The sequence below is a fragment of the Diuraphis noxia genome, unplaced genomic scaffold, assembly GCF_037042655.1.
Source record: "Diuraphis noxia isolate RWA-SAM2 unplaced genomic scaffold, SU_Dnox_SAM2 contig0001, whole genome shotgun sequence".
Lineage (NCBI taxonomy): Eukaryota > Metazoa > Arthropoda > Insecta > Hemiptera > Aphididae > Diuraphis > Diuraphis noxia.
The window spans coordinates 26,587,350-26,611,477 of NW_028301711.1; the positions used below are offsets into that span (position 1 = coordinate 26,587,350).

Genomic DNA, 24,128 nt, shown 5'->3' on the forward strand with positions numbered 1-24,128 from the left:
ATACGAGTATTTAATTTGCTCCCATTTTTTCTACAAACGCACATTAACTTTTCTGATATGTTTATTATTATTATTATTATTTTTTTTTTGTATAAATAAGAAGTTATACAAATAAATTTGAATATCATGTAGAAGGCACTAAGGTAGAAAAAATATTCAACGATTTATTAATTCAAGTAGTCATTAAATGTATTATTCAATCAAAATTAAATCACTTGGAAATATTAAAAATGTATGTAGAGCTTAAGTTAACTTAAAGACAAATTAAATGAGTTGAAATTAACTTAACTTTTAAATCATTAATTCTTTATTGCCAATTTTGGAAGATCACATGATTTAAAAGTATGGATATAAATAACATGAATAATTATTTATTGGGGGTGGAGTGGCTGAGCGGACTAAGGCGTCGGTTGCGACGCACGCAGTCGCCGGTTCGAATCTCGGTCACAGGCGGCATCGCTCTTTGGGCATTTCGCGATGTCTGGAGAGAGAGGCCACCGGCCCCCAACCGGGCATAGCAGAAACCCACGGGTGCCCATTCAAAATTCTGCCAAAAAAAAACCCACGAGTTAAAAACCTTACAGTTTCTTCCCCTACAGTTCCCCAGGCTAATGACCTCAGTCGTCGACGTGAAAGTTTAAACTTTATTTTATTTCTCTAATCTTTTTTTTTTCATTTATTCATTTATGAACCGACTACGTTGTGGGGACTGCTTTCGCATTTCTTCCGTGGTTAAAATTAATCTAAATTAACTTATAATTACATTAAGTATACATTTTTGTTGTGTTGAGATGTCTTATGATGTTTGTTTATTCACTAATACATGTATTTTTAAAATGTTAATTTTGTTCAAACAAATAACAATACATTACAATTGATTGCAACATTCTTAAAGTATACATATTTTCGAAGAATAAAATCTATTGAAGTGTCAAATTAACTCATTAAAAATGACTTAAAATAACATAGAACCCTATCCACTTCCCAATATTAACTAGACAATAATCTTTATAAATAAAAAATTCACAAAACATATATTTGAAAAGGAAATGTTCATCATCGACACACAAAAACCAATTGCAATGTATTAATAAAAAACTAATAAATGAAAAATTAACATGTGTACCAATTATATACTAAACGATAATCAAAACTAAGAATTATGAATACAAGGTGAAAGAATATATCATATTTCAGTCATTGGATTGGTTTGAATTAAGTGTCAAATATTTTTCAAGACACAAGGCTATAATTTCTCTCCAATGTGCGTACGCTGGTGGCTGGTGTGCTGTAAACTGGTCACTTTGATTGAACAACTTGTCACATATGATGCACTGGTAAGGTTTCTGTCCCGTGTGTGTACTCTCGTGTACTATCAAAGAATTCATTCGATTAAACGACTTGTTGCGTGTATTGCACAGGAAAGGCTTCTCTCCCGTGTGTGCACGCCAGTGTGCCGTCAGATTCCACCTTCGATAGAACGATTTGTCACACACAAACTCGAAATTATGACCGATAAGTTAGTAATAGAAAGGCCCCATAACAAATATGGTAGCGCTATTTTCGTCAGACAAGAATTAAAATTCCTCTCAATTAATTACACTGATCGTGGTAACATACAAATCCAACCTTAAAGCTGACAAATTGCGGAATAACATTAATATAATATATGTATCTAGGTATACCTTTTCAGTTCACAAAACCTATGAATATTGATTATCAGAACGCTCAGATTATTAGGGGATCTTAACAGGTATAGTGAAGCATGGGGATACGTGGACTGATTTGTAGATACAAATGACGACGGAGAAGAAGTCGAGAAATTGGTCGAAGTCGACGAACTATCACGAATTAATGACCCAAAGCTACCTTACTCCTTTAATAGCAGTAGGTAGAAGAGGGGATATAATTCAGACATAATATTTATGAGTAAATACATCAGACAATAGGCCATCAAAATCGTTTCAAAAAAACCCATCCCTCACTCAAAACACCGCCACATATCATGTGAAATCCTAGGTAGAATCAGATCACTAAAAGGTTCTTTTAATAGAAGTTTCAACTTCACAAAAGCCTGCATTCTTGGTAGATTTATACGTTGAATTAATATCTGTTCCCGCAAACCACGTCCACAGTCCTACTCCTTAATTGAAATAGTCAAAAAATTTCAAGAAAACATTTTTCCTAGAAGCTGTAGACTGAACTACATTTTTGCCTATCTACAGAGCAATCCGAAGATTTCGAGACATCTATAGAAAAATTTTTCGTTCAATCAAAAACTTGCAGATTAAAAAAAAATTAAGCATATAATATCCCAAATAATTTTTTATAAGAGTCTGAATTTTGAATTTTGACAAAATACGTAAAAGTCACAACAGTTTGCAAACTATTTTGAGTTAGAAATTCATAAAATTTTTTTTTTTAATTTTAGACTTGAAAATTTAATACAAGATTCCTCATAAATTAGTATATCTTTATCAACATTATGTTTACTGGAAAGTCAAATTAAAAAAGTTTATGAATTAAAGTTTTAACGAAATTTATTAAATCAAATTATAATAATTATGCTGTACTTAAAAATTTAAAAAATTTTTAACTTTTATAGCTAGGACTGATGAAAATTAAAAAAATTTAACATAGTTTATCTTACAAATATTTTAAATTCAAACTTAGATGAAATGAAGTATTTAAACAATGAATAATGATTTTAGGTATTTTGTTGTAATTTAAAAATTGTATTCGTGAATGCTCTAATCTTTTATAGTCGATAAATTATCCTACTTTATATATATACAATTATATTTTTTCGACACAAATTAATTTAATCTATTATAGTAGTAATATCTATAATATAGTAAAATAAATTACTTTAGTCATAATAATATCATAAAATAATATACCTACTTATCAATTATTATTAATATTATAGGCAGGCGGCAGACAGACCGTCTTCGCTCAGAATTGTTTTTTGTATATTATGATTTTGTATCATTTAATTAAAGTTTAACACATCCATTACAGTGACTCTCTCTAGACACTTAATGTACAGCAGAATGTTACCTACTTTTAAAATATTTATGTTAACTTTCAACGTTTTTAAAATATTTTGGTAAATATTCAAGTAATTTTAATCACACGCATAAATATCTGAAATTCACTCATCACTTATCGGAATTCTTTTAAGCCATGCGCTTACTATACATATATTATGTTGATATTCAATGTTACTTAAATCAACCAATGAACTAACACAATACAATAATTATGCAATGTAATTACTACATAGTTTAACCATTCAAATAAGTTTAAAATGTGATTTTACTAAAATATAATGATAAAACATAAACAGGTAAACAATAGTATTATTATTATGAATAGTTGAAAAATGTCAAGATATAAGTTAACAATAAATCTTTTGTAATCATATTGAAATACTGAAATAGATACAATAATGAATAATATTGATTCTGCAATTGTGAAAAGTTATATAGGTACTTCATAGGTTATAGGTCTTTGAAATTAATAGAACTGTAGGTAGTAAAATTATTTAATTTATAAAAAAGACTAAGCATTTGATTGGTCCAGTGCCTATACTTAAAAGTAGGTAAATAAGTACCTATGGGACTCTATGCTTACGAATGGGATAATATAACTTAAGGATAACAACATCAAATAAATACCGTGTGTATTGACAGCGATTAGCTAGGTCAGCGGTTCCCAAACTTTTACGACCACGACCTTCTTAGGAAAAAGTTTCCCGTTTCGTGGAACCCTAATGTCTGTAAAACGAATATTTTATAGCAATATTATATTAGTGTTCATTATTTAGGTGAATTTTTTTTCCCCAAGTAAAATATAACATATTCTTCACAATATGTACATACGTACATCTGGTGGAACCTTTGAGATTGTCCCACGAAACCCTAAGGTTCCACGGAATACACTTTGGGAAACGCTGAGCTAGGTATTTATAGGTGCTTAAAATATGATAATTTAGTTCCTATGAATATATTCTAAATTATACTTACATATATAATTAATGTATGTAAATATAATAATTATTCTTATTTGGCGTTATTTCAGACTAAAATTACTGAGGCTATAATAATATATACGTATATTTCGATGAAAGTTATTTAGTATAATATAGTAGGACAGCTGTTAATAATTATCTAATCATATAATATATAATTTTTTTATTAATTTGGAGTAAATTATTTGAAGATAAAATTACATATATAATATGGGAATAGATTCTTTGAAAAATATAATATAATATAATATATAATACGTCTACGCGTCACATTGACAATATAATAATATAAGGGACTGTTTTTGGGGGAATTATTATAATATAATATATAATATGTATGTATATATTATAATAATAGATTAATAATTTTATATGTTTGTAAACGACAATCGCGATATTCCCGTAGTGATTATTTCATTGGTGTCTTAATTTCAGCTTCTTTAAATCTAATATGCGCTCTGCTTTTGTGGTGATCCGGTAGTGTCAGGTCCAGCTATGGTGTGTGCTTTCTTGACGATTGCCAGTTTGGAATGGGGATCTCGGACAGACAGTTGGCTGTACGGCGGCTCCCTGGTCCCGTGCAGCATCAGAGTCCATTCCTTCAGGAAACCCGTGTGCACTGTTTCGTAATCGTCTTCCTCTCTCTCTTCTCTGCCCGAATCCCGGTTTGTCGAGGACCCGTCCACGTTAGCTGCCAACGTTGAGTCCGCTCTAGACGCTTGTCCATTGTTCGTCTGTGCTCCGCCGCCGTTGATACTATGTTGCGAAAACTGATTCGGTGTATTGAATTTCGCCTACACCGTACAACACAAGATACACGGGTAATTAAATTACTATATGCGTGTTCATATAACAATTTACATATATTTTTTATGCCATCAAGACGTAATAAAGGGTGTAAGCATTTGAGGAGCCAATATAGGACGTGCATTCGTCCTACTACGGTATAAGTATACGTGGCTGAAACCCGGTTGAATACAGATGCAATCAAACAATAGGAAATTAAAAAAAGAACTAAAAAAGACATAAAATTGAGTACACACTTATTTTTATATTTAAATTTAATCATTTTTATTTTAATAAAAGTATTAGATCCTTAATTTATTATCTAATCTATATGATCCAGTGAACGTTGTTTGAAGAAATTAGTTTCTTAAGTTTAAACAACGATTTATTATTCATTTCGTGTATTATACACAAGTAGATATCGGTTCACCCATAGAACATAATATCGATTTCTACTCGGCAAAACTTTGTAAGTAAATTTTACCAAATTTTGCCTGGTCGCAATTTAACCTAACCTGGTCGCCGAGGCAGTATTATTATTAAAAAAAAAAACTTGAAAGTTTAATACATGGTTGTACATCTCATGCGTTGTTATAATATATATTTAAAAAAATTAAAGATAAATTGACATTATTTAAAATTATTATTATTAAAATTCAAGTTTCAACAAAAATTTGTCAAAATCATGAAAATTAGCATATGTTTTGTACCTAGTTAAAAATTTATAAAATTTTCAATTTTTGTAGCTGAGGCTTTAACATTTTCGTTAAAGGTATATCTAAATACATTTTATAGTACAATAATTTTGTATATTTATTAATTTACCTCGAGTGTCCATTCGCCCAAAGGATATTCACCCCATGTATGGGTTGTCATAAATGGCCATTTTGTAAATCCATCTCTTCGGTCGTCATCATTAGGCCTTCTACTTAATATCATCGATCTATAAACATGCTCATATGTTAAAAATGTATCATTATTTCTTAATATAAATGTGTACTTAAAATATTGAATTGATACATTTATTGAATAATCTATAAAAATATTAATAGGTATAGATAATTTTTTTAAATATTAAAAATATGTGTAAATTCGTTGAATAGTTTAATTGAACAATTAAGTTAAACATTAACCTTGTGCCCATTGGAGATGTCAAAAAAAGTTCAACGTCACCACGTCTTGTAGAATTGAGTGTAATTACAGCTTGCACATGTTCCAGATATTTGACATGAGTATCAGTGCCACGACATGCATCAGTATTCAATTTCAGTATTATGCTTGACTTGGTGGTAAATTTCCTTAAATAAAATTAATATTTTAATATTTGACATAATCAACTACTTTGTTCAACATGTCAGAGGCGGATACAAGGGAGACGTGGGGGTCAGATCCCCTCACATTGACTTTTTTTTTGATTTTGCTTACTTTATAATTACACTATAATGTATCATTTTATCATATTATGATCTATTGAGCTATTGAATTTTGACGATTTTGCCAATACTGAATACCTACCGTTATAATTTTATTTTCGTTTATTTGTAATAAAGTATGAGAATATGAGATCATTATCGCTACGGGTTCAGTTCAAAGTTTTAACTTGATGAATATTAGAATGGATAATCTTCCATATCGTGTTTGATGACAGGGTGTTTTATCTTTATACATGAATTTAACAGGAGTGGTAGCCAAGAAAATTTTTTATATAATGGCATAAGTTTCATAATGATGGAACAATTTTTACATTTTAAATTCATTTTTAAGCATAAAATTTGCGATAATTGCTAGGTGAGCCTCGTACTCGATCAAAACTCAGCCGTCTTATATTGTAGTACGAGCTTATCAAGTATCCAATATAAAATTTTAAGGGCTGATAGCCCACAAAATGCCTAATCTAACTGTAAATGTATCAAGTCGATAGCGTTATTCTATGCTTTTTAATTAATTTATGAAAATGAAACTGCCTGGTGATTCCACATAACTTGTGAAACTCCAGCCGTCCGCACTGTGATAACAAGGTCTTTTATCCTTATATATGAAATTACTATATATTATATATCACAACATTTTCAATCAGCTGTGAAATTTTCAGCCAATAGTGTGGTTGTACGATTTTTAGTGAATTTTTATATAAACAAGAACCTTCAAAATTCGCAATACCAGGGTAAGGGTACACACCGTTCACCGAGTCGTTATATTTAATACCTAGTTAATTTCAAATTTGTGAACATATTAACTCACAAATATCTCGCTAAATACTGGTCTTATGGGTCGGGAATTTTCTAATTTTTACCCTCCCATTTAGCTATGTCATTTTTTTTTTATCCTCCCTCCTTTCAAAAATCATGTCTATGCCACTAAAACATGATCTGCAATTAATAAGTGAGAATTAAAGTTTAAATCTCATATACTTACTAAATGGTTTTCTATTTATTACATATCACTAAAAAATAATTATTTCTCATAATATGTATCATAATATAACTTACTATATTATTATAAGGTTATATAGGTGATACATAAAAACCAATTTATTTCATCAAATGATAACGAAATAAGTTCGTTATCAGAGGTGTGGTCTAATAGATTTATCTATATATTATATATAGATAACTAAAAAGCGGGTAAGTGGATGTCGTTTTGCTGCACAATAAGTTACAAGTGGGTCAGTGTAATAGATAATATTAGATTTAAATTTAATGATACAATATTGTTGTAAATGAAAAACGATTCTGAGCGGAGACGATTTGTCAGTCTGTTGTTTGTATTTTTAATATTTTTCAATTAACATTGTAACAATATATTATAGGCCTTGTATTGGATTTTTAATAGTTTAAATAAATTCAAAATATTTTGAAAATTTTATGGTATTTAGAAAATGCCAATATAAACATTCAGTGAAAATGTCATACACAATAATTTGTTTTATAGTTACACCAAAATCCAAAATCAATTTTGACAAAAACTGATTTTGCGTAAAAAATCCCTTTTTTCTTTAATTTTTTTTTTTAGTTTAACCAAAAATTTATCATCCATCCATTTATCAAGAATAGCTTAAAATGTAAAAAAAATGCCTAAAATAGAAGGGTAAATCGTTAGAAGTATAAATATTTAATTAAAATTAAAATTATTATCCTAGCAATAATAGCAAAACTGTTTCGTGGAATTAAATTGATTTTTCCTCGGGTAACGTTCTTAAAAGGTTGGGAGGCTTTCATTTGGGCAAATATTAACATGCTACTTCCCTATTGTTCAATAATTTATAAACTTTCCTAAACGATCAATCAATTTCTCGCCCAAATGAAATATGCTTTACTCAGGTAAATTTTCGATTTTTCACCCAAAAGGTTTGATCACAGTTCGGTGAACATTAACCAACATTTGTAGTGTGCAAAAATGTAACTATTTCGTATGATGATTATATTCCGGTTCTAAATGAGTTGCAATAATCCTGTTTTGTTTCTCGGTTACTTGATAAAATTATTTTTGGATTTGTATAGGTTGAATATATATATAATACGCTTTTCAGCTGATCATCGGTTCATATTATGGAGTTCGATCGTATAATTTGGGTTAAATTATTTTTAATGAATCAACATTAATATATAAATCTTATTAATATATTGTATAGATGCAAGAAAATAAGAAATTTTATTAAATAAGAAGAACCGAGACAAGGATGTTTATGGATGAGTGATTAGTAATCCACTGAAATAAAAACCTAGGTTACATCTACGCAATGAGTGGAATTAGCGATAAAATTATTAAAATACGGTCAATAAAGACAATTGTTAATAATAAAAATTGTATTTTACTAATCTCGCAGTCAATAAATAAAACTATAAAATCCTATCCATATATAATTGAGTGATGGCCCGGGTGAAGACCGGTTAAACCTAGCTATTACAATACTATGATTCAACACGATTACCTGATTTTCGTATGTGATCCTCCTTGACAATGATATCTAGCGGGTACAGTATGCCACTGTCGGGCAAGTGAGACCATACCTCCAGCATCCAGCACCCCAAATCCAAACAAATGATTAAATTCCAAGCCCACACCGTTCATTGTCCACTGAAATCGACGTTTGGCATCAAATAAAGAATTTCGTTTTGAAGTCAATACGGTCAAGTGTTGTATATCTCTCCAAGTCAAATCGGGGCTATTAAATGTTCGCAAAATATAGTAATTAATTAATAACCAAAAGTCAAAATCTAAACATATATAAACGCAATAATAATAAAATATAATGAATTAAATATACTATTGAGATTGTGATAAGACATTATTAAGTCATTAACTAATATAATATTATTTTATTTGTATAGAATATACATACTTTGCTTCCAGGGCTAAAGCGAACACACCTGCAGCTTCCGGTGCAGCAGCAGATGTTCCACTGTGAGATTTAGTGCATTTACCATACAAATCTGTAGTCGCCTAAAAAAAGTTAAACATTTTTGGACCAATATTGAATATAGTATATAAATAGCACAATAGGTATATGGATTTAAAACTTGATTTTAATTTTTAAACTATTTTCCTTTGTGTGTGTGTAAGAAGTACTTAATTAATGTAGCTATATATAAACAATAAACTATAGCTTGCAAGCGATACACAATTATTCTGATTGAAACTCAACTTGTAGATACATATCAAAGATTTTTATTAAACAGTATGTAAACAGAATACTTACTACTCCAGTATTAGGATCTTTGGCACCATTGCTGAAAGTTGATGCCAGTGTGCTAGAACAACTCTCATCATAATGAGCATTCTGTCCATCGTTTATAGCAGAATTGATTGATATCGTCCACATACTAGCAGCATATCCATCACAGTTGCAATCATCAGCCTCCCCGCCATCACCGCTAGCCCACACGTATATATTACCCTTTCCACGACGACCCTTAAAAATACACTTATCATTAAATATCCATACTGGATTAATAACGAAAATTAAAATACAATTTTAAAGTTCTTATAGAAAAATGGTTTAAAATTGACACCTAACGACCTAACATACATATAATATGAATCTTTTTAGAATTGATCAAAACATTAAAAAAGTTAGATAGAATATGATTATTTTACATGTATAATAATATGATTTTGCTGATAAAATGAAAATACAAATTATAATTTTAATAAGACATGATATAACGCTATGATAACTAGTGTAATCACTAATTATAGTAGGTAATCGATAAACAAAAAACAGTAAATGCAGTGACGTTATAACTTGCTATGATCACAATTTTTTTTCATAGTTATGATTATTAGATTTTTTAAATAAAGGTACTATATAGGACTATATATTTTCGAATTATTTATATTTCTAAGTATAGATACTTACACAATTAGCTTAATAATTTTAATAAAAAGCTTAATTAATCTTTAAGCAGTTTTCAGGAAAAAAATACGTTATTTGTGAATTTTTGTGTCATAAAACTGTAAATATAATAATTATTTTTAGAATTATTTAGGAGGAAGTTATGCGTAAGTGGGACCCACCCATTGTGCTTATTAGAGGAGCTGAAGCATATAAAAGTGTTTGTTAACCCAAACATTTGCTGCTATAGTTACGCCACTGGGCAAGACATATTTCTCCAATTTTGTACTTCATTGAAGAAAACATTTTTTTTTCTGACTTATTATATTCAATGTATAATTTAGGCAGATACTACTAATTTAAGGGTTGGATATGCATTCAACCCACTATCTTTTTAAGTATAAATATACTCCATGACGTGGTACAGTAGAACCTCATTAATCCGGACCCAATTAGTCCGGACTTCGCTTAATCCGGACGGTAGCCTGATATAACGAAAAATACGCAGTATATGCCGTAGACTAAAATAAACATAATAGCTATCACATTTTAACAGAAGAAGAGATTTTATGAAAGCCTCGTCGCTGCAGAAAACTCTGAAACGGATGAATAGATGAAGTAGACGATACTACGATAGTATCAAGTTTGAGCTAAAACTTGGTGAAATTAAAGACCATCTAAATATTGTTCTTAAATATGTTGAAGATAACGATGATGAAAACATATCTGCATATTACGAACATTTGAGGCATCTATATGTGAACTATTAATACGAGAAATAAATGCGAAAGGAAGATAACAAAAGACTAGCAGTTTTTTCAAACCAGTTAATGAAAGTGTGTCTAAATAACAAATAATTATGATTATATGCATTATGTTGATATGTAAGTTAAATAGTTAAATAGTTAATTTAATAAAATATTCTCAAATCTATAATAGGGATATGTTTTTTGGTTATTTCGTTTAATCCGGACTTTCATTAAATCGGACAACCTAGATATAAGGGGCCTAATAGGGGCCTATTAGTCCGGATTAATAAGGTTCTACTGTAATATATAACTCATAAAGTCATAACCTACTGTTCAGCTACTATATTATAGTAAGGTAAAGCAAATTCTCCGGTTTAATTTATCATTAAAAAAAAAATCAACATTTTATTATTCAGACATATTTTTTTTACATGTTTATATACCATATGTATAATATGATTGCAAGTTTATTTGTATATTATAACGATTTTAACCACTAACTTATATACTATACATAAATATTATTTAAGTTTAGCTATATATAACTCACTTCATTTACACCACGGACGATAGCTCGCATAGTGGCGTTACGAGGTCCGTCGACTGTTCTTCCGTCGTCCGTAGGTCCCCAAGAAGCACTGTAAATATCAATCAAGTCTGGTTCATGACCCATACTATTCGCTTCAATAAGATCTGTCATGTATGGCTGATCGAGCATCCGGATCCCTGTAGTGATTGGATATATTAGGTTACATATAAAAAATAAGCAACATTAGTTTATTAAAAAGAAGCTGGTTGAAACCATACCAAACTATTTTAGTAGATATAGTGGTATGCAAGCATATAACGATGTAAACTTATCAGCTTGAAAAGTAAAAACTTACACTATGCTTAACTACTTTTTTCTCCAAATCAACATTATATAGAGATGCGTAACATATATTATACGATGCGCACATTACATGTTGTTGTATTGCTTTATAGACCCTTCTATAAATCTAACCATTTCAAGCACTTACCGGCGATTTTTGAGTCATATGCTACACCGGTACCACAAACACCATTATCACGTGCAGCTGCCACTTCCCCAGCACAACGTGTACCATGGCTGTTGAACCAATCATCGGTATACCTGGGATATGGATATGGATCATTTGAACTGAAATCGTAGCTAGCTCGTGCATTCTAAACAAAACGGTATTAGTTAAATTAGTTGTAGGAGATAAGATATGATGTAAATATAGTTGGCAAGTGACATGTACGAGTATATGTTGGTGTATACGCATAATATAAATTTACAATGAGTTATTATATTTTCGAATAAATCTAATTTTAATATTAAATTGTGCATGCAAGGTAGATTGTTTGATACTACTCACATAATTATATTTTAGATCTTCGTGTGTATAATCCACTCCTGTACATAAAAAACAAACAAGATTTTTACAATTTTTAGAAAAAAAAAGTATAAAATATAATTTAAATCAGAAATTAAACCGAAAAAAATGTAAATTTATAATTGTTATAATATCAAATTTTTTGAAAATGATATGTACTAAAGTACAAATAGTACGACGACTATACCAAATAATGTGAGATAACGCTATACTAGCTAGTAAGTCTATAACTTATACCCAATTTTTATGAAGCATATAATTATTAGAAATTTTCTTTAGTACATAAGTTTTTAAGCTTATTTTAATTTTGGTTTGAAAAATTTCTAAGATAAATATATAAATGTAGTTTATAAGAGAACTCATGTATCAAAAATCCAAAATTAACATAAAAGTGGACATCCATTAAAAATAAAAATTAGAATTTAAAAAATCAGAAATACGATTTCCAAAGAGAATTGAATCTTTAATACTCGAGAATTAATTAAATATAATTATATGTTTTGTATAATTTCTAGACTTTTTTTTTATTAACATAGCTGATTCAAAAACCAAGACATTTTCTTACCATCGTCCATTATAGCTGTAGTTACATTCTTGCCTGATACCCCTTGAGCCCAAGCAGCTCGTACATTCAAATCCAATTTCGGTTTACCACCGTTTTGTCCTGTATTCCTCAGATACCATTGCTCCTTGAATAATGGATCCATTGGTAACTTACCATAACGATCCAGATCATCATCGACTTCAATTGGTTTACCAGAATATTCTTTATATTGATTTGCAATAAATTCATCTCTATTCAAGTATAAAGATGGGATATATGGCTTATACCCACGTTTCACTCTCTTGAATCCTGGTTGCTGATGAACAGACTTAACCTAAAAATGTTTATATAAATTTGTTTAAAATATAAATTCCAATAATTTTCACTATTTTCAACTTTTAAAAAAGGAGTGACGTTAAATTATTTTTTATAATTATTTGTTAATCATGTTATAAATTATTGTAAAGAAACAAACACGATTTTTTTTAAACTTGATAAGAGTATTGTTTGATCTTTATATGTTTTAATATTTTGTTTCTAGCAGGCTACTATAATATTCCAAAAGTATTCTTTAATGTGTGTCTTGTAACTATGATACTATGAAGTAGATGTTATCTACGACATATTTGACGCTTTTATTGATATTTTAATTTTGGAACAAGTAAAGGTCATTTTAAAATTAACGTATAAACAATTTATAATTTTAAAATGCTCTTAACTTGTTTATCAAAATATCAATAGAAACCTCGATAATAATCTTACTTAATTTTAAAATAAGTCAATTACTTCTAATTTAAAAAAATTAACAGAGTAAAGTGGATTTTTTGTGAATGTAAAATTTGCCATGTTGTTATTTATAAGACAGAGATAATGAACAAAGGTGTGGTGTCTTCAAAAAGAGGACTCTAGTATTTTCAGTTATATCAAAATAATATTATCAATATAAAATTATACCAATAGATAATAATGGAAGTATTAATTCTTAGCCAAATTATGATTGGAAATAAAATCTATAAAAAATATCCCCAAGAATTTAAACGCTTTAATCCTCAATCATAATACTCATATTATATGTATTAGGAGTATCCAGCGATAAGATAGTCATGAGCCGTACAATATAGCGATCAATAATACGAAAAGCAGAAAAAGGAATAATACCTATTATTAAATTAGTAAATATATTAAGACGCAAGTGCTATAAGTCTATCCATGATTTAGCCTCTCCTGTATTCAACAATATGTCAATAATATAATAATATACTAATTGTATGAAACGCACAGTCGTGGTGGTTAATAATTAATAATAGTGATTAATGATCAAATTCAACGAATATTGATAGTAATTTAATAGACACTATATCACATAATATATCAAATTATTATGTTAAAATTGTAAATACATAGACATCATCATCATTCATATCACATATGATTGTGTTTAAAGAAAATTAGCATTCGAATAATTCAACGTGGTCCCTATCGTAGACACTGAAGTATTTCTTTTTATACTATAGTTTAGTTTAGTTGGTATTTTAGATTTCTGAAAATAAGATAAAATAGTTATTATTCATTAAAATAATTAAAGATCTCTCTGAGATCTGTAATAGGATATATAAGGTTTCAGGACCAGATTAATACTAGAGGCTAATATAATTATAAGCCAGGGCATATTATTACATAAAGAACTTCAAATTATGGCGCTATAGTCTTTTGAATTATAATATAAATTAACTGTATAATTAGCTGCATGCAATTAGCGATTTAGGTATAATATTTGATTTAAAAGTTAAAAATAATAAATACTTATTAGTTGTTACATACAGTTAGGAAATCCTCGATAATTTTAGACTTTATTACAATAAATTGTAAGGATTTCACTAATCCTGTAGTTATTAAAACATTATAGTATACTTCTTTAGTCCGATAAAAATTGGAATACAACACTTTAGTTTAGTCCCCATACTAAAACTTTCAAATTCAATATTTCAATAATATTCAAAACCGTCTTCTTCGATTCGTGACATTCAAATGTAACTGAATTCATGTGTAACACTCTCCTTATCGTCCACTATTAAATTTTTATGATATTGCTAGTTTTTCCGAGGAAAATATACGATATGGAATTTTTACTATTGGTACTTACTACTTATAGCACCTACACAAAATCATACGAGTGTATAGAAACCAAAACAGTAATAACAGAAATTTTGTAAGACGGCGCATCGTATATGCAATTTTTATACAATTTATGTTTTTGGTTTATTGTTTTATTTGTCTGTAGAAAACTAAAATATTAAGTTAATAGTTATAATAATAAAATAAATTAAATTAATCTGTAATACAAAAAAATTGTTTAAAAATCATTTTTTAAGAATTTTATTAGAAAATTGATATTGACGGGAGTACTCAGTATACTGTATATAATATATATAAGTATAATAATATATTACCAATATATAATAGATTTTATTTACATGGTATTCTAAATGATTAAATAATATTAATACAATATTTGATCGTACTTATGATCGTTATCAAAACAAAAACAATTGGATTGTATTTAAATTATGTTTGTGCTTACATCCATTATTTTTTTTAAATTTTAAGAATTTTGAAAAGCACCAACAGCGATTTAATTTATTATGTGTTTCTTTTAATTTATATAATAGATTAGAAAATATTAAAAATATTAGTTTAAAATGCAAAGTTTAAAGTAGACACTATATTCTTAATATTATGTACATTGATTATTAATAGTATTACATTATATAATACTTACAGATGGATCCTTCTTCAAAAGTAAGACTGAAGGTAGAGAACGGCGGCCACGTATTTTTGGCAACCCATGATGCACGAATTGGAATTCATCCTTAGTACCACGAATCTGTAATAATTTATTGAGATTTATAAAAAGATTGATAATATTTTATTTAATTCACAATAACCACTACATAAATACAACAATCCAACAATTTAAGAATAATATGAAAAATATAAAATCAGCATTTTCATTGCTTAATAAAGATGATGACAATAAAAAAAAAACACATTATTATTAAATCAATACATTTTCACTCAGAATTCAAAATGCATTTATATTTCATTTTCGTTAATCAATTACAAATAATTGGAAATAGCGCATTTTAAGATTTCCAAAATAAGTGAATAACGTATGAATTCATTGAGCTTTGTCCCAATAAAGCTACCCTTCCCACGAATATTATTTTGTCTAATTGATTCGAGAAATGAGATAATAGTCTTCAAATGAATTATCCTTAGTGTAGATTATAAATATAAATACATTTTGGATTCTGAGTGAAAATGTATTGATTTAATAATAATGTGTTTTTTTTATCGTCATCATCTTTGAAGCAATGAAAATGCTCTGATTTTTCTACTTCAACACCTTTCCTGGTTGAAAAGTGAATTTAAATGATATTTTTGGCTCGTCGGGGAATAAAAAGTAAGAAAATCACAGTTTTAAAATGCATTAGGGAAAAGAGAAAGGTGGACAAGTGGGAACCACTCTGCTGTACAGTAGATAGTTATCGAATTGTCAAGCATATGAATGGGCAATGAATGAAGACAACAAATGGTTATGTAGCGCTCTCTTATATTTAACTTGATGAGATTCATAATCAATATTTCTACAACAGTTAACTGATTGACATTTTATGCGAAAAAAAAACTGATTATTATTTTAAAAAAACGATAGCTATTATGACGTGATATTTCTAGAATAGAAAAAGTTCAGATTTGAAAATATATGGTCCTTACATATAAGTATATAAGTACATAAAATTTCAAAAAGTAGAATTATAATAAAAAGTTTACTAGTGTATAATATAGATTATACATAATATATATTTAGTAAAATAGTAACAATAATTTGTAACCATTACGATATACTTTTTTGTTTTCATTACACACAATATAGCTTGAGCTATAATTATAAATTAATTTCTATTTTCTATGATTTAAAATCCAATCATTCTTTAACACATTTTATGCCTAGGTAGGATCCCATAATAATATGAATAAAATATAAATACTTTTGAGTTTTAAATAGCGTGAAGGAGCTGTATCAATTTTACATAAAATGTAGTGTTTTTTAATTTTCATTCGTACTTTTTTTCGCAAAGGTGTACAGTTAGAGAGGTAAAAATAATTTGTACATTTTATGAAGCATATGTTATTTTGATGTTTATGTTTGTAAATTAAACTGTAGTATCAACTAAAATAAATGCTTCATTTTAAACCGAATCGAACGATTACAAACCGATAATATGATGCTATAAGCTATAATGATCAAGATATTTTATATTATACCTAGATAATATAAATATAGACTATCTAGTATATACGACACACATATATAAATGTATCGTCGTATCAAAAAAGGACCCGGGGTAATTCACACAAAAGTTTTAAAACTTACATTTACTATAAAGATTTTTAAATACAAATCAAAATCAAATAATATTTTGATGATACCTATATCGCTATAATATATTGACCCCGTAATTAAAAACTGATATAATTATAGACTTATAGTTGTGTGTATCGTTTTTGATATAATATAATAACATAATGCATTGACAAATCGAGGGAAATTTAATCGCAAACATTCAATTAATTTATGTCAACCCCTTTTCAACTAAACAACTTGAACCTTCTGTCATTTTATAAAAGCTTTCGCTAGCTGCAGCCATTAAAATATATACCATCATCACTTATATTTGTTTTGACATCTACCGTCCCTCATGTCCATCAATCAATATCGTAAGACCCTGACCATCGCTAGTAACCCGACCGCCATCTAATATATATATATATATATATATATGAGTGTATGTACATAAAAATAATAAGGGTTAATATTTTTCATTTCAAAAACCAGCACTGATAATTGAATGAAACTCAGAACGCGGACCGTGATATAAATTATAGTAGACATGGTAAATAACTACATATCGTCATATATAATATAAAGTCATATATAGTCCATCTAAACATCAAAGTATAGGTAAGTGCATAAGCATAATCTATTTAATCATAATTCATAATATAACATTGTAATAATATATAGGTAATAGAAATTCATCTCCAAATTGAATTTGTCCACCGTCTAATAGGATTAAAGATAAATAAATATAAAAATATGATGCTTTGAAATTGAATAAAATATAAATCCCGTCGGGTACAATGACGTCAGTAGGACTAGCGACAGCCGCGTTTAACTCCCAGCCCCTCTGCACCTCCACGCCCGGCCGTCGCCCTATCTACACCTACTTGTATACTTTTCCGAAAACTCTCGACCCACTCTGTTTTTCCACTCAAGCCACCTCAGCCACCAGCGGTCGATATATTATTATGAAATACCACCATCTCTTCGCCCACCCGCCCGAATTTTACCCTTAACCTCCACCACAATACTTAATTAAAATACACCTGATGCTCACCCACAGCCACGGCACTATCATTTCACGCAGATGGCACTGGAAATTCGTATCTAATCGATTTAAACACGCAGATTAAATATTTATATAATTGCATTCAATTTGAGTGTTCCCGTGGTAACATGTATTATTTTAAAATTCCTATATTTTTCGTCTAGTACTAAGATATAAAATAATTTTATACACGATTATGCAACTTTAGGTAGCACCTACATACAAAATAATATTAAGACAATAAAATTAAATAACATATGTACTTCAGTAATAGCGTGGCTATAGCAGTCATTGCAGGGGCGTAGGGGGTTACCCGCAGCTATACATTAAATTGGACATAATATGCGCCACGCGAGTGTATGCACCACCGCACACACGCCACGGGGTGCCTATATGCTGCACCCAACTACACCACCAAGTACACCAATGAGCTGGTCGTCGAGTATACTCGTTTAAAGGTGTCTAATAAATAATAATAATATCAAAATATTGTACGGTCATTTATGCCATTTAAATGCGATAAATTATATAATTCTATTGTCGTAGTACTATGTATAGTGCATTACGTTAATACCTTGCCGATGTTTTCGAACCCACTGCCAGCCCTCTTGGCAACCCTGTGGGCCGCCGCCTCATCTACGTGCCCGGAACCGTCCCGGACATCACCGTGTAGCCTGACAGCGAACGTGTTCGTGTACAGCTGAACGCCGGCCACGGCAAGCGGCTGCGGCGCGAAGGCTGTGAACAGGACGCACCACAGCAGTGTCGCGGCCGCGGAGGTCAGCAACGCCCCGGAGGAAAACTTGTCGCGGCGCCGGGCCCTCCCATCGCCATCGTCGCCCACCCCGGCTCCTGCGTTGTCCGAATCGCCGTTGTTGTCGTCCGACCCGGTCATGGTCGTCGCGATCTGGTCGCCGGTCGGCTTGCCAATACGACGTACAGTAGATGTATCTGTATTATACAGCATTGCGGCAGTCCATCATTATAATATTATGGTAGGTATATACGTGTACGATATGCGTGTTTGTGAACGGTGTTAAGTACGCCACCGTAGACAATGACAACAATCGCAATAACAGTAAAATAATTATAACATGATAATATAATATGGCATAGTATAATCACCTGTAGCGACGGTCTGTGTATGTGAGTGCGCGCGCGCGTGTGTATAAAGCACCTCCTGGTCCACGGCGATAGCACGACACACTGGAGCCGCTGACTGCTTGAACGAATATCCGTACGATGAAAATATTGTTCGCACAGAGGACTGTAAGGTGGCGCTTGCAGTGTCGTGACGGTCGGACGGCGGCGGGCGTGGACGAGGCGACTGCAAACCATTGAACTTGTGGCGGGTGTGCTGCCGGCGGGGGTAGCTTTTATCTGCGGGGGGGCGCCGGCGCCGTGCGGAGCGTGTACACGACAATCACTACTGCCGCCACCGCGCGCGCCCAATTCTATGATAATAAATATCATTACATTTTATTAAATGGAACTTGAAAGCATCATAATGGATAGACGTACTCACGTCGATCGGTATAACAATATTTTAAAATTTATTACTATTTCAAGAACATAATATAATAAAACGATGTTTACCCTGTAGGTAAATTCAAACTAAACCAACTGTTTCAAATTTTGAATGATATTTTATTTATAGAGCAATGGAAAATTAAACACGATAACACTGTAAATTTTAATGAATATTTAAAAGACAAATTTGATGGTACCTATGAGGAAATTTTAATTCATTATTTTAGATTCTGTGCGTAGCGAATGAATGTAATTGATTTTATAATAATGTGTTTTGTCTATCTGTCATCAACTCTTAAAATAGTAAAAATGCTACGATTCTCGACATTAGCAGATTTTCTGATAAAAAAGTGAATTTATTTGATATTTCTGGGAGATCAAAATTCCCAAAAATTATTGAAAGCGTCTTGAAAAACAAAAGAGAAGTGAATAAAAAGATACTTTTTCCACAAAATAATTTTTTTGGTGTAGGTACCAAAAAACTAATAACTGTGAACGACAATAGAAATTTTCACCCAATATTTGTAACATGCATAGTAACGTTTTCGAAATATTTTACCATGAACATTTTTAAAAATTAAGAAATTGTTTTTCAGCTAAAAATGTATACAAGATTTTTTCATGTAGCTGATATTAATAATTTTAGTAGAAGATTCTCATCAAGTTTTTCTACCTCAAACAAAACAAAAAAGTTTACCGTAAAGTTACGATATATTTTCGATATTTATTATTTTATGTTTAACAGGTAAACTTGATAATTTATACAATAATTATGTTACGATGAGCCTCTGCTCATAATCGATATCCGAATGCAATTATTTATTATTAAATTCAAATATTGCACATCCATTACTATATGCTTGAAAAAAATACCTACCAGAACACTGACTTTTTTTGAAAATCTATAATACAATATATTACACAATGATGTACAATTGTATACATAATTTTATTATTTAAATTAATTTGTATAGGTATTTGTTCAAAATAGATAGAATTGGAATCCATCTTTTATCCTCCAAAACTATATAAATTTAGTTAGTAGCATTAAAAAAAATTAATTAAAGTTGACTTGGTTCCAATAATAAATTAAATTAAAATAGAAATTAAAACTAATTGCATTTTGTGAACTACTTAATATTCATGTGCTCTTGCGTGCTTATTAATACTTATTAGTTTAATTTACAAGTTGGATGTTTTTATTAATTAAACTTCAACTTATTTAATTTGTCTCTAAGTTAACTCAAAATCTACATACATTTTAATATTTCCAAATGAGTTAATTTTGAATTTTCATATTGTATAAAAAAATATTTTTAGATATTGGGTTCGTGTGTGTATATTCATATATATATCATATGTGCGTTTGTGGAAAAAACGGGAGCAATTAAATAGTACTATAACTGCAAAAAAAATATTTAGACAACTGTAAGACACGAAAAACCAATTTCTTCCTTTTTCCCTATACCGAAAAAATTTTGAAAGAAACTATTCTTGTTCTATTGGTAAGTTTTACTTGAAATGATAGTTTTTAAATTATAACCAGTTCAATTAAATTTTATAGTTAGGTATCTAATACCTTTCTATAGAGTACTATATAGTATATTATATATATATATTTATATACCTATTTATGTATAATATTTTTATACCTATTTACATATTTTTAAAAATTATATTTTCAAATACATTTTTCTTAATATTATTGTATTTATCATAATCATATAATATTTTTTACTTTTTTTTTTTTGATATTATGAATAAGGTCAATATATTTTGCTTTAATATTTAAGTTGGCGACATCAAAATTGATTCTGTTGTACTCAAATTTATTAGATATATCTTCTATAGGGGTTTTTGTTTATATTTCTTATTTACATTAAACTTAATAAAAATGTTTTCAATTGAATTTTATAACATAAAATAATAATTATAAATAATTTTATAATTCATAACACTACAGTTATATATTGTTTATTATATAATATGTGTAAAATAATAAATTATATTAGATATTATCTTCTAAAACTAAACTCAATTTACATTACATTTATTAGGATTTAGGTGAAAATCTGTAATTTGACAAAAAAATACGCAGTTGTCAAGGCATAATACCTATAATAGGTGCTTACCTATAAGCGCTATAATAAGGTGCTCTTATACTTATGTAGGTACCTAAATTGCTAAATAAGTTATGGCCGCTTACGGGTAATGTTAAAATTTGGATAATGTTGGCATTCGTTATGGCTTATGTTTAATTTTTCTTTTATAACATGAAATATCAACATTATCCGGTTAATGTTGACTTTAACCTGTAGTCAATATTGGATATTGTTAAAAGTGATATATTAAATAGAGTTGATACCATTCTATACAATAATAAAGCGTTGGACTGCTGGAGTACAATATCCTAATTAACCTATAACCGAATGTCAATTATCTTACCGATAAGGTGAACAATATACATTCTGATCACAATTCAAAGTAACAATAAATATCTCAGGTGGATGGCCTTGTATTGAAATGGGGTTTTCGAGAGGCGATAGGGAGTACCTAAATACATATTTTCAGATAAATTTCAACACTTTTGGTGTACGCGTGCGCAATGCAACTTGCATTTTTTTAAATGGAAACACTTTTTTTCTATATATTCGGATAAAATATTTATTTATTTTTTAAACATTTTTAGTATCAAAAGTTTTTTTCTATTTACAAAACTGACCAAATTAGAGTAAGCCAAAATTTGGAATTATGCATAATTCGAGTTTAATTAAATTTTCATTTATAACCACTGGAAATAATAAAACATTATTTTAAAAGTATGATATTTCGTCAATTGAATGTATTAAATGTATAACAAAATATTTATACTGATAATAGTAATAGGTATTGAAATTATAATAAAAATAAAATTTATTTACTAAATTTATCTTATGAATTGTTAAAAGATTTCGCCATTATGTTCTAAACATGATTTAAGTCACCTCAAAAACTCAGTCAAGTTTCCACATTGCTTTAGTCCTCAATTTAAATATCACATACTACCTGTATTTTGTTTAAAATCCTGAAGATTACAGATGGATCTAAATAAACTTTATAAACCACAGTATTCAAATGGGCGTAGCCCGTTTCGCCCAAAAATGACCGTCCCCGTTTCGCCCGGGTACCCCTTTCGCCCAAATTTTATTTTTATGCGATTGCCGTTTCGCCCAGAGTAGTTTAGACCAATTTAAAGTTAAATTGGTAATATTTCAGTCAAATATTATATTTTAGGGAACGTTATAAAACCTATAGTAATAAAACTACGGTAATTGAGTTAAAAAAATAAAGCCAAAAGGAATATCGTTCATAGGTAAATGATAATATATAAAATCGATAGTAGATAAGAAATCCAGTCGTTATCGAATTTAAATCGATCAAAATATATAAAACGCACCGAAAAAATAATGCCTACGAATTTATGAATGCGCTACATCATCACCGTAGCTTATCTTATCTAATATAAAAGGTACATAACCATACAACAAATTACATACTTAAAACTTATAAAATTAATTAATTTACAAAAAAGATTATCAGATTTGATCGTAGTGCGTATATGTGACATCGACGTATAAACAAATCACGAATTTTATTAAAATTTCTGGATAACGTTAAATGATACTCAAATATTATAATCATTGCCAACTTAATTTTAAATTGGTCTAAACTACTCTAGGCGAAACGGAAATCATATAAAAATAAAATTTTGGCTAAACGGGTACCCGGACGAAACGGAGAGTGTCATTTTTGGGCGAAACGGGTCGCGCCCATTCAAATATCCAGAAATATTAAAACTTCTTAATATAATTTAATTTAGTTAATACATTTTATTTTTTTATTAAAATATTAATAATGTACCTATGCATTTTATGGTAATTACTAATTGTGTTTTAAATATATTCAATACTGTTAATAATTTAAAATGATTTTAAAAATTGTTATGGTTAGGACATTAACCAAAAGTTTTTGGATGGTATCAGCTTATCCAGTTAATGTTAGCAATGTTAGCATTAACCAATGTTTAATTATAGATATATGGATGAAAATACCTTTAAGTATTTTAATGGTGAAAAAATTCTGATTAATATTATAACTATTAGCCTTTATGCTAATATTTTTTTTTATGTTGTAAGCTTGTACAACATATTAAATATAATCTAACTAGTATCTATCTGTAATCCGTATGACCGTATATAATAGGTCATGAATAATGTAGGCAGGTGCAACGTATATAAAAATATAATAGTATACATAATACA

At 29.2% G+C, this 24,128-nt stretch overlaps 1 protein-coding gene across 1 annotated transcript; it reads right to left on the reverse strand.

The window, feature by feature from the left end:
- Nucleotides 1-3,300: 3,300 nt before the first annotated feature.
- On the reverse strand, nucleotides 3,301-19,574 carry amon (prohormone processing protease amontillado). Its single transcript, XM_015508368.2, has 13 exons — nucleotides 19,423-19,574; nucleotides 18,872-19,248; nucleotides 15,624-15,728; nucleotides 12,866-13,178; nucleotides 12,283-12,320; nucleotides 11,923-12,088; nucleotides 11,454-11,629; nucleotides 9,519-9,731; nucleotides 9,162-9,262; nucleotides 8,751-8,984; nucleotides 5,953-6,117; nucleotides 5,645-5,762; nucleotides 3,301-4,827 (listed from the first exon to the last, which is right to left on the reverse strand). Exons 2-13 carry the CDS (start codon nucleotides 19,190-19,192, stop codon nucleotides 4,480-4,482), a joined length of 2,298 nt encoding a protein of 765 aa, XP_015363854.2. The 5' UTR covers nucleotides 19,193-19,248; nucleotides 19,423-19,574; the 3' UTR covers nucleotides 3,301-4,479.
- Nucleotides 19,575-24,128: the final 4,554 nt, after the last annotated feature.

What these genes read in the sequence shown, in the direction of transcription:
- amon (XM_015508368.2), bottom strand. Translation starts at nt 19,192, where the DNA reads ATGACCGGGTCGGACGACAACAACGGCGATTCGGACAACGCAGGAGCC. An exon ending in TACAGCTATAATGGACGATG is followed by an intron (nt 12,321 to 12,865) that starts GTAAGAAAATGT and finishes TTTTATGTACAG; the next exon opens with GAGTGGATTATACACACGAA. An exon ending in GGATCACATACGAAAATCAG is followed by an intron (nt 6,118 to 8,750) that starts GTAATCGTGTTG and finishes ATTTTATTTAAG; the next exon opens with GAAATTTACCACCAAGTCAA.